The sequence below is a fragment of the Solea solea genome, chromosome 6 (assembly GCF_958295425.1).
Source record: "Solea solea chromosome 6, fSolSol10.1, whole genome shotgun sequence".
Taxonomy (NCBI): Eukaryota; Metazoa; Chordata; class Actinopteri; order Pleuronectiformes; family Soleidae; genus Solea; species Solea solea.
The window spans coordinates 3,894,320-3,907,178 of record NC_081139.1 but is presented as its reverse complement, the minus strand read 5'-3'; the positions used below and the strand labels follow the sequence as shown (position 1 = coordinate 3,907,178).

General features: G+C 40.2%; 1 protein-coding gene across 1 annotated transcript in view; it reads right to left on the bottom strand.

Moving 5' to 3' along the window:
• Window positions 1–902: 902 nt before the first annotated feature.
• Window positions 903–12,859, bottom strand: part of LOC131461204 (guanine nucleotide-binding protein G(i) subunit alpha-2) — a 38,435-nt gene continuing 26,478 nt past the window's right edge. Inside the window, exons 4-9 of the mRNA XM_058632273.1 lie at window positions 8,740–8,900; window positions 4,950–5,078; window positions 3,649–3,778; window positions 3,131–3,284; window positions 2,428–2,620; window positions 903–1,105 (exon numbers count right to left, since the gene is read on the bottom strand). Coding sequence (XP_058488256.1) covers window positions 2,430–2,620; window positions 3,131–3,284; window positions 3,649–3,778; window positions 4,950–5,078; window positions 8,740–8,900 — 765 coding nt within the window. The 3' untranslated portion in view covers window positions 903–1,105; window positions 2,428–2,429. The remainder of the gene's footprint in view (window positions 1,106–2,427; window positions 2,621–3,130; window positions 3,285–3,648; window positions 3,779–4,949; window positions 5,079–8,739; window positions 8,901–12,859) is intronic.

Here is a 12,859-nt window from a genome sequence, read left to right as displayed (position 1 = left end):
TGAAACTAATGGTACAGAGCAACCGTGACAGGACTTTCTGAAAACCTTGAAACCTTTTGTGTGTTCTCTCTTTAACAGTTTCTTAGGAATGTTCTTCAGTTTGTGTGTGTGTGTGGGTGGGTGTATATGTGTGTGTGTGGGTGGGTGTGTATACATGTACAGGCTAATCTATTGACAGTCATGCAGAACAATGCACTAGAGTACAACTATGGATATTGATTGTGTGTAAACATTGTACAAAAGACATTTCCCTTTACTCATTTTCATTCTCCATGCTTGTTAAGTTTTCTTCTAAAAATAAGCTCTGTGCAGTCAAAAGGTTCATAAAACGCCGGCTTTAGTTTAACATAAGATAACGTGATTTTTATATATATAAAAATCACTCAGTAAGAGGATTTTACATTTTTACAATAACACTGTTTATTTATATATATATATATATATATATATATATATATTTATAAATAAATAAACAGTGTTATTGTACTCTTATTGAACTTCAAAAGTAAAATGGAAAATAAAACTAAAATCTTATAAACACTAAAATCAAATAGAAATCTGAATACAAAAAAAATAAACAAAAACGTGGCTCTTAGATTGGTCCTTAAATGCTAACATTTTTACAGTGTTTTCATTTGCAATTATAATGATTTTTTTAATTGCATTTTTCATTTAATCCAGTCGTTTCACATAATCTATGTTGTTAATCTGATTATGAGCCGCAGTTCTCAGATGGTGGTTTACGTACTCGCGATAATAAAAATGGTGAAAGAAATGCATACGTTCACAATAAATGTAAATCATAATAACACAATACACAGAGATTGTGGTGGTTGCAAGTCAGTGATTGAAGTGAAGTTTCCTCAGTGACACCCACCACCCCCCCACCCCCCCACCCCTGCCCTCCCCTGGGAATCAACTCTGTTAGGGTTTTCATTATGAAAAGCAATAATCATCACAGGGCTGTTTGCAGTCTCATGCAGTCTGTATGCATCAGGGATCATCATCATCATCATCATCATCATCATCATCATCCTGCATTGCAAAAACTCATCAAAGCTCATCCTGCTCAGTGGGGATCCACAGCCATCACAGCAAATCAGGCCTGAAAGAGTTCACATCAAAAAAATTAACTAATTAACAAGTAATAATATTGCTTACTTATTATATGGTATCTAAAGCAATGTTACATTATCCATTATAGTATTTCGTTACTATTGGAAATACAATCTAAAAGTGATTGTACAGTGTCCTTTTACCATTAAAAACTGGTACATTTTGGCTCCTTTGTGCCAACTTTCCAGAAAGCGTGTTCAGTATCAAATAAGTAAACAATATAACGCATTTATTTACATCCCGGGCACAGGTACGGTTCAGATCTACATTACTTTCCATTATAAAACGTTGGTAAATTAGGATACAAACTATATGCCTGCCTCCTCCACCCACACCTGAGGATAATGAATGACCTTTCAAACCTAATGCCGCCCTCTGGTGGTTTAACTAAATAATTACATAATGGCCCCAACAGTGATGCACAATAAATTTTCTTTTGAAACTGATTCAACGCTCATAATTGAAACAAAAACACACATTAATACAGTAAATTACTTTGGAATTGTAATACAAATCGCAATTTACAAATTCTGTAAATCACTAATCTGTTATTGGCCAACACTGAAAATAAATACTATATATGCAAATTTGAGGCCTGTGATTAAAGTTTATAAGTCCAGACTGAGACTAAATATGTGCTGATTAAAGCTGCAGTGGGCAGAATCGCCAGGAAAAATAGTTGTATATAGTTGTAAATACCATCCACAGGTTAGTAATATAGTGAAGTTTTTGGGATCACTCTCTCATCAGAGCACGGACAGATGCCCTTGTTACACACTGCACATGACAGATGGCTTGAGATAATCTCTCTAAAATGATCTGCCGATGATTGCATTCACTGTCCGACTCTGTCCTCTAAGGTTACTTTCCAGTGTTGGATGGATGCTGTCGCGTGATTGCTCTTGACCCAACCTGTGATTGGTCAAAGTCTCTCTGAAAATGCATTCAGTCATGAGGCTGCACAAACAGTAGAGCACAAAGGAGGTGCAGAATCATCATTCTCTACCAGATCACTTGATTTACATTAGGGTAAAACCTTAAAATTGAGTTTATAATGCCAAATAAATAAATCCTACCTAGTGTACCATTTAATCTGTCAATTAAATTACACATATACATACATATATATAGGATTTTTAGTATTAAATTGTCAGATTTATAGTTTATGTTCTGCACTGAATAATAAAAGTTTACGGGCATATATAACTTGCTCATACATGACTGACTTGCTGTTCCTTTGGAGTGATAATCAATAAGTCACTTTAATGAGGTCAAGGATTAGATTATTTTACAGCATCCCTCTCATCCTACCTTTAGAAAAGACCACAGTCTTTCAGGTTGTTCTTTATGATGACGTCGGTGACGGCGTCAAAGACAAACTGCACGTTCTTGGTGTCTGTGGCACAGGTGAAGTGGGTGTAGATCTCCTTGGTGTCCTTCTTCTTGTTCAGGTCCTCGAACCTGGTCTGAATGTAACTGGCTGCTTCGTCGAACTTGTTGGCTCCTGAGAAGAAACGGTGTGGAGAGATAAGGAGGTGATTTGTTTTTGAAATACTGGTTGTTTTCTATGTTGGGGATATGTTTGTACGACAGCACAACCAAAGCAAACTGTCCGTTCAGATGTTTATATTTACAATTCCTGTGTTTATACGTCACTAATTCAGGCTTTAAAAAGTGCCTTTTTGTCTTCTTATGTGTTGTTGAGTCAAAGTTATGATTCATTTTATATTTTTTTGTGCAGAAGTCACAAAATAGAGCGTTTTTCTTTTCTTTTTGTTCATAAAAACGAGCCAAGTGAACTTTTTTGAGTGCTTTTTTGCTCAGATGTGTTTATATAGTTGGTGAAAATACTTTTTTGCCTAGGTTGTGCTGAAAATAAAGGATATAAGACACTCTAAATTGCACATTCTCATAGCCTCTGTATATACTGTATGTTTAAACATAGTCATGGGAAAAAGCAGCCAAAAGGCTCCGTGTTATAAGGGTTAAGTTCACAGGTGCAGCACAACCACACCTGTGTACTCCGGGAAGCAGATGGCGAGGGGGCTGCGAGTGATCTTCTCCTCAAAGAGGTCCTTCTTGTTGAGGAAGAGGATGATGGAGGTCTCAGTGAACCACTTGTTGTTGCAGATCGAGTCAAACAGCTTCATGCTCTCGTGCATTCGGTTCTAAAGACGATGAAACACCGTACAGGTCATGATCTCCACTAAACAGACGAGGCATCAGAACTGCCACCAGGGGACAGTGTTGTTCAATATTTTTGACAGGAGGGTTAAACGGTGCAGTGGAATGTCCTCAGAGCATTGTTTTAACCACCTCTCTAATGTTAAGCTGTACTGGAAAATTAAGGCTGAAATGGTTCAAATCACTTGAAAAAATTCACTATCTGGACTTTTATTAAATAATCGCAGTGGCTCATCTGAAAATGTAGCGTTAAACTCCAATGACTCCATGTTTTACCACTATTATTACACCATAAAGGAGTCAAAAAAAACAAATAAAGTAGCTTGTAAGTCTTCATCATTCCCTCACCATTTCCTCATCCTCAGCCAGCACCAGGTCATAGGCACTCAGTGCGACACAGAAGATGATGGCGGTGACTCCTTCAAAGCAGTGAATCCACTTCTTTCTCTCCGAGCGTTGTCCTCCCACATCAAACATTCTGCAAGGAAAGGAGATTTATGTGTGAGAGAGATAGTGAAAGGGAGGCTGATGAAACAATGCGCTCATAAGGACCTTTCAGGAAAAGGTGCAGTAAAGAAAGAACGGAGGATGGAGAATGTTAGGGCGACATTGTTCCCTGGGATTATGATGATGTTTTGAGAATAGAAGTGTTGGGAGAGGTCTGATTAAAGACTGCAGAGTGAAACAGTGTTAAAAAGGTGTGAGCGGAACTCAACACATAGATGAAGTGATGATAGTCTTCTTCACTCATGCCAGATTGGCAGGTGCCCAGGGATAATCACGTTAATGAGATTTACGAGAGATGGCGTCGTTGTGAATTTGAGCTTGTAATGGAAACCGGGACTAAAACTGTAAACATGTGACTTTCTTCTTATCGATCGCCCGCATGCATTATTCAGGGAAAACAGTGAGGCTGTGACGGAGGGTAAATAGCAAAGAGTTTATCAGGAAACAGGTCACACATGGCACATGACACATGTCTATATGCTTTGTATTTTTACATATTTTACATTTTACCTATAGCAACTGGCTGTGCTATACATCGGCTACTATTCCACACACTGTGCCATGGAGGACATACAGTATACAGATGTTAGCACTAGATAAAGCTCTGGTTTTATGGAGTTAAAACATGATGGGCAGGTCTGATTTGTTTATCCGGCTCTCGGTGCAGTCGGGATAATTGGGCTTTTAATTGCCGGTATAATTTGGCTTATGAGTTTGCCGAGTTGCAAATTTCCTGGCAGGGTTAGTCCAGACCTTTTGAGCAATAAATGTTGGGAATCGAATTTCTGGGTAATGCTTTAGAGGAAGTTTATGGCCACTGCCCATAATGCATTTTGTTTTAGTATTCAGAGTAGTTGCTGAGGTGGTTATATTAGGCTGTCACTGATGGGAACCGATTAAATGAAAACACTTCACCTGCCTACGTTAATAACTAATACAATACTAAAAAAAACTAAGTATCATCAACAGTGTAGGCAACCGTCAGAGGTGTGAGTCATGTGACCACTGAGGTTACTTCATGTCAAACACTAGGTGTGAGCTCGCTGGACTCGTGTTGTTTGCAAAGCAGTGATAAAAGAAAGAGAAAAATGGGGAAACTGGCGACGCCACTCGTCACTTATTTTCGTTTATTTTGACCTTACTTGAAGTGCAATTCCTTAAAAGTGAAGTGAGTCTCCACAATGCCAGTGGTTTTGACACGGGTTCGCAGAACATCCTGCTGGCTGGGGATATAATCTGCTTTAGCTATCCTCTCCAGGTCATTCAGGTAACTGAAAGAGAGGGAGAGAGGGAGAGAGGGAGAGAGAGAGCGTGAAGATGGCAACATGGGTTTAAACCTGCAAGTTATAACAGAAATCTGCTGAGCACAATTCCACAAAGGCCCAGTGTGTGAGAATTGGTGACATCTGCAACAAAATGAGGACGACTCCTCCTCGGCTCACCCCTCCCTTTCCCAAGCATTGTCAGGGAACTACGGTGGCCTTTACATTCCTAAAAGGCTGAAATCACTTGCTCAGAACTCTCTCTTCTCTCCCACTCCATCTGCCATTGTTCATCCAAGCCTCGGTAGAAACCAGAGGTGACTGCTCTGCTTCCTCTAAAATGTTGTCAAATACGTTCTGTGCTGTGTTTACATTTCAATACTACGCAATTAGAACGAGTCACTAGTTTATTCAGAGTCAGATGTTCAGAAGCAGCCTCCGCATTAAAGCCACTTGAAGCTCAGCTTCAACTGTTCCCTATGGGACAACACGGAAGCTGAGCTTCTCTGGGAGTTCATGGAGCAGTGGGCGGGCGCAGACACCGTCTTCTGCCTCAGTCCTGTGTGGATTTTGCGAGTGAAGTCTGTAGACAAATAGCTGGTCGTTGTGTGTTATTAACTCGCCGATATAGACCATTTTAATTTGTACATATACACTGTAAATAAAAACACTATTATAGCATTTCAGTTTTACATTATTATCAAGTTTCCTTGTTCTATGTATTAATAACTGGGCCTGAAAAACTGACAAACCACCACTGGTATAAACATTAGCATAGTAGTATATTCATTTTCTGCCAATATGCTCTCCTTCATGTTACATACTGGACCTTTAAAAGTGGCCGTGCTCAGTTAAGTCCTGCTGTGTCAAAATGGAGTGACCTGGTTTGATTAAATTGGACCGAATGTTAGGCCAGAACCACAGCTTTGAAACGTGGTCAAAGGAACATACACAGGAAACAGCAAAAAAGCACAGGCCATTCCTGGTTCCTGAGCTACACCCTGACTCCCTTTAGTCGGGTTAGGACCATTTTAGGGTAATGGAAATGGAATGCAAGGTTATAAACAGTTCAACATTCATGACCTTTTTGTCTGCACCAACTATAAAAAGGGGAACATGGAACTCTTTAGCTGCTAAATTCTCCTCTACGGTCAGCAGCTATAGTCCATAATCGTGTCCATCTACTGTTTTGCTTTATATCTTATTTTGTGCTGAAAACAGCTGCAGCTGAATAAAGAATTAACACTAACAGAGAGGTGAGAGTGAACCAAACAGATGCTGAAACTCATCGTAAATCTCCATAAATCCCTTTTGTCGCTGCACATTTGGGTGATAATTCTTGGGTAGGTTCCTACAGTTGATTACTATCGTGTGATTTTTGATTTTCACAGTTGATGTGTACGGTACGTGTTTAATGGTCATTGCACATGTGGTAAAAATCGCTGTACTGACTAAATTCTTCATTAATCTTTTGGCCACACATATTATAACGCTTCCAAAGTGGTGAAAATACTTGGGCCTGCGTATCCTGGGTGTCAGCACTGAATTGATTTTGCAGCTCAGGGAATATCGGCTCTGGTACTGTAACGCTGCTGTCGTCTTGCATTCACCGCACCCACATTTTTATTTGACTGAACTCGCGCCCTCATTGAAAATTGCATCCACATTCACTGCTTATATATGGTTTATGTTTTCACACACAGCTGCGCCTAACATCTCTTAAAGCAAATCATTTCTCTGCTATATATAGGTTATATCATTTTGTGTGAGTTTAATATGCTGAAGTTAATTATTACCAGACGACACAGCTCGCCGCCTGCTGGCTTTTTATATTTGCTCACTGCATCTCAAACCTAATACCGACTGTAAGGCTCTGGGATCTAATGCTGTTTTCTCGGGAAATGTTTTTTTTCATCACTCTGGTCTTTGCTGTGCCGAGTTTGGGTTGATGTGGAGGTCGGATCAGGTCAGAGCGCGCATGCACCCAACTCTGCACTTACTTTGTATTCATATAACGGATCGTCATGTGATAATGGCAGACTGAAATGTCTGTGTGAAGACCCTGAGGGATTACTGGACCCAGTAGTATTATGTACTACGCTTAGTGGGAGGATTTCTATGGCAACGTGCATATTCTTCACCAATTAAGTCCACTTTAGTGAATAAAATGGCATTAGTGGAAAAACATGATTATTGTCGTCCTTCTGGGATCGATTTATGTAAGATCAATTCAGATGATTTAGCTATATGGAAGAAAATAGACGTGGGCCACGTTTATCCCTTGTAATAGCAACTGTCCTTTTTTTTGTTGTTGTTTTCTGACAGACTGTTGGTCGGTCAGTAGGGGAGTGTTGAAGCATTTTCACCATGCCTGACACAGCTTGCCCCACTTACACAAGCATTGCATCATCGTCCACGGCCAGCTGGGAGCTTCAGTGGTCCAGCAAACCTCCGCCTCTTAGGCAGAATAAAGATATATATTGAGCATTTCAGGCGTGTCACATCATAAACAATGAGCTGAACCTGGCAGACTTACTCTCGTGAGGGATGACGGAGCTCTGGTAGCTGACATCAAGCAAGAAGAACAAAAACAAAGCCATTTGGGCAGGAATATCTGCCAGGAAACTCATCTCTTTGTCGGCTCAGTTCATAAACACTGGAGACAGTGGATGGCTGTTGTGCCCCAGGTTGTGAAAACAGTCGAGGAAAAGCAAAGGGAGCGAGAGCATTTCACAGGCTCCCCAACGAGTCCGAGAGACAGCAGCGGTGGATCTCTGCCATAAAATGTGGAGCAATAAGAACCAAAGGAGGGAGCCCACAGGCGATGGATTCCCCTTGTCTAATGATCACTTCATATCAAGTACAGAATCCAACACTTATTAGCTTTAATATCTTTTGTAGTTTTTAAATGTTATTTCCAACCAGATTTCTCTCCGGAATAGGACGAGGGAAAGTCTTTTAGTACTCATGAGATTTCGCATTTTGCATTTGATGCTGAAGAGTCTAAAGAATGTGTTACGAAGAATAACACAGCTAGATCTCATGACCACCGAAATCAATTCTGTTCTTCCGTCAGTGAATATCTGTGCCAATATTTGATAAAACATCCACAGGGAGTTTGTGAAGTTTTGTCTTCAACCTGAAAACATAATGTTTTTCCATCTCATGAGAAAACCACAAAGCAAACCGTAAGATTTTTCTCGTTCAAAAACAGTTCAAACTAACAAAAAGAAAACCAAAGGTTCACTTGAGGATTTTGTTATTGACTCGCAGTTTATTCTGATATTCTGAAGTTTGCTCGAGTCTCAATTTGCGATCCCGCAAGACAAACCATAATGTCCCCGTTTATGAGGTTACACGGAGAGAAGTAAAAACTAAATTAAAGTTATTGGACCATTTTTCTAATCTCTGGAGACCCCGAGAGAAGTCAATGACAGGTTTCTCTCTGCAGCGCAAATGAGAGCAACAACACTACACTGCCAAATCCATCCCAACACTGACAGAAACAGCAACCCTTAAGGCACTAATAAGAAATAATATGACGCCAGTATTAAACAGCCAAAAAACAGATTGTTTTCAAACCACCTTCAAATATGAATGTGTGCACAGCGATGTGGTCGCTCACACGGCCAGATACAACAAAGTACCACAAACACAAATTCACACTCACTATGCGGCAGAGTCATTGAGCTGGTATTCCCGCGACCTTGTGAAGCAACTCTGTATGCCGTTGTCACTCCACAACCGTCTGATCACGTTGGCCAGCTCATCGGGAAGAATGCCCTGCTCTTCGGCTGCTGCAGAGAGGGCAAAAAGCTGCTGGGCGTCGTCCTGCAGGGGGCGGAGGAGAGACTTAACGACCAAAACACTTTACATGCAAACTGTCAACATCAAATCAGTAAGACTGAACACAGAAGAAAAGTCGAAATAATATTTGTAGTGGCCGTTTGTCAAATATGTTCAAAATAGGGCAGAAATAACGATTATTTTCATAATCGATCAATCGATGACTTGTTTGTTCCTTAAAATGTCAAAAAATGTTGATCTGTGTTTACCAAAAATTATGATGTTCTCGAAATGTCTTGTTTTTTACACAATCCAAAATGATTCAGTTTTAATGATTTATTTGTCAAAGAACACAGAAAATATTCACATTTAAGAAGCTGAAAAAATCAGAACGGTTTGTTTATTTGTTTTTTGTTATTTGTAAATCAAACGACTATTATCGCACCCTGGGCAGACATATGGTGTATTCAGGCAAAAGAAAAGTGAACGTCCATGCTGGGTCAGTGAGGTTTTGATGGTTTATTTAGTCCAATAAAGCAAACAAACAAATCCATCGTCTCTTCTGCTCTGATAAAAAAAACAACCCACATATGGCTGCCACCCTCCTACCAGCTCTCTGCCTTTATAATCATGAGTGTCCACGAGTGCATCTCACCTAATCGTCAACTATTTTGATAATCGATTATTCCGTTTGAGTGTTTTCTAAAGAATTCAAACCAGTTTCTGGTGTGAATATCATCTGGATTCTTTGCTCCATATGACTAAGAAATCATAAAAACTGAATCATTTTGGTTTGTGGACGAAAACAAGACATTTGAGAACATCGTCACAAACACTGATCAATATTTACCAACATTTTATGGACCAAACGATTACTCGATTTCGAGAAAATACTCAACAGATTAATACGATTATTAGTTTCAGGTCTAGTCTCAAGTCCAAACAATGCAATGAAGATAAACTAATAAAAAAGTAATATTATCAAAAACACAACTATAATGTATACAAAATATTCTATTAAAGGAATACTTCACCAATTTGCATTTAGCTTTGTATTACTAGAATAAGTCTAGCATTTTTGAAAAATTGTGATTCCCAACCTCAGTTTCCCCTGAGTCAAGAAATATCTTCATTCTTTTTTGTTACGTGTCCACCAGTGACAGTGGCCCACTCTAGAGGGACGGGACCTCATTCCCAGAATGTAAACAGAGTCCACCATCTTTGCTAACAGCTACGCTAACAGGACCAAGTGTCAAAATACAAAGCTAAATGCAAATCGGTGAAGTATTCCTTTACAGTAAGTACTGAAATTACCACTAAATACAGAAACTAATACATAGCTCCAACAGATATTTGATATCTGGCTATAACTCGTATATCACACCAGTTAGATGGAGTGAGATATCACACAGCATATTCATTCAGCTCCACAAGCACGCTCAACAAACCGTGAAAGACAGTTCCAGTTTTTGGACACAGAACGCATCATAAATCATTTTTTGGTCTCTTTGTCCTCTAACTGCCAAAGATGAAATCACTGAAAACTGCAAAAACCAGCAAACGTACAAGAAGCTGAGACTCACACAGTAAAAGCAATGTCTCTCTTCACTGAGCTTTATTCACAGTGACTGATGCGGAAAGTAGTAATTAGTCCACAGCCACGTTTGTATCAGCATAACAGTGGTTGTACAGTATTTGCTGCTGGAGACACTGTTTCTCCGTCTCCACGTGACAAACACAGGTTTATCTTACTGTGTGTGTGTGTGTTTGTGTGTATGAGGAGAAATCCACATTTGTTTTTACTGTTGATAGTAAATTTTCATGGATTTTCCTCGTGTTGTAACTCAACACCATTTAGGTTGCAGGGACCGTTACACCCAAACAAATGATGTGTCATCTTTGGTAACTCATCCTGCTCCCTCAACCAAACTCACCACAAAATAACCTGGGTAACATTTGCTGTATGTTTATGTGGGTACGTATGAACAGTATCCCCCTGTTTCAGTGTTTCAAGTGTGGACAGGCTAGCGCACCAACTGCCATGAGTGGGAGCCTGTGAGAGCACGGTGTCACGTACATGCAGCCATTTGACAGATCTGTCAGTGAGAGAGGAGGAGGAGGAGGAGGAGGAGGAGGAGGAGGGGAAAAAAATCTATCCATCCCACTCTAATGACCACAGGAGAAGCAGAGTCCTCTCAGGCCCACCGCCATATGCAGATAGACTGGGTTTCACTGCTGAATTCCACTGACACACACACACACTCCTCCACTGTCAGACCTGGGTGGCAGCTTAATGCTCATAGACTTAAGTGTTCAGATAAGTGTTTGCAATTCTTCGTTAATGGTGGCTCAGGACGTCTATACGTGCAGCTCTGTTTCTGCAAAATAGTTTAATGGCCACTCTGATGAGCTTTTATGGGTGTGCATTATAGTTAAGGCTGACAGAGCTGTTTATTATTGTTGATTAATCAAAAAATCACATGCAAGGTTCCCCCTGAAGTCAGATGTCACAGAATTACTGTAAACCTTCATAGAGAAGTCAAAAAATGGTTCCTTGTTTTCAGTCGAGGGAATGCAAAGTCAAACTTATCCTTTCTAGACAGGGGCGGTCAGTTTTGCGAAATGAAACGATACCTTTTGCTGACAGAATTCATCAGCTGTAGTTAACCTGAAAGGCTGCGACACCATTTTAAATCTACGAGGCTGCGCACTTGTGCTTGCAAAAGTGTTCCAAATCTGTCAATGTCAAGATGTGCCATGGTGACAGACTCCTACTCAAGACGACTGAACGCTGTAATCAAATCAAAAGGTGCTTCAACAAAGTGTTACTTCAAGGGTGAGCACACTTACACAACCAGCTTATTGTGCGTTCTTTTTTGTTTTGTTTCACGTAACAGGGGTGTGTACACGTATTATATCCACTGTAAACACAGACAGAGGACATGTCTTGACAAAATTTAAAGATCCAAATGTTATTTTTGCTTCAATGTAACGTTAGTTTTTCACTTCTGACATGCCACTAAAAAGCCATTTCAGATAATGTGGCTAACTACATGATGGAAAAACTCAAAACTTCACTTTTAATCTTGCACCTGTTCCACTCAGCTATTAGTGGATAATCAATGGTCAGATGAGGAGTGAGGCAAAAACAGTCACAATACAGTTAGACAGGTCAATTTTTAGTCTAGACAGAGCTGTCTTCACATCACTCTGATTAGTCCAATCAGAATTAGACGGAAGGAGATAAAACATGTGGCAGACTCATCGCCACCATTAACTTTACACTATAACCTTAAATAGAGGCGTGTCGTTGCTGAGGCTGCAGAAGGCAAACTCAATGGGCTGTAAAAATGTGTCCTGCCGTCACTTGTGAATAAATCTGCTCCCAAACGGCTCTCTGTGGACTTCAGTATCTGCCAATGCTGCTGTATCAGAAAAAAATAAATAAAAGATGGAGGAGGAGAAGGCTGATCAGACAAGTGCCGTTTTCCTGCAGGTTACACAGATTTCTACTCCCAACTGCAGTTTTTACCTTTGATATTCAAAAGGTTTAATGCTGAAATTACGTCCCACATTTGCCAACTTGCCAGTCTTCACTGACTGAACATGAATTGCCATCATAGAAGAAACAGGACCTGAGTTCCAGAGGAACCACAGCCTTGAAAGAATCTTTGTTTCACTGGGTTACACTTACAGTAAATGTGGAAGAACAAATCCAACAGAGCTCGTCTTTGTTCCATCGAGGCAGAAGGGAACGTGAAAGGGACCGCAAGTTTCACACAAACCAAAGTGGTAAACTATTGTGAATTCAGTTCTGTGCATGCATAAACCTGAGGCATTACAGCAGATACACAGCAGAGATATGAAAGAGGCTTTGTTGTGTTATGGCCAAGGGAGATCCTGATCTGTCCACAGTTAGCACAGCCAGCTGAATCCTGCATTCTCTTACAGGGTAGGTAGTGTTTACACTCTCCAGCTCTCTGCACCCATGCTAAGAAAACCAC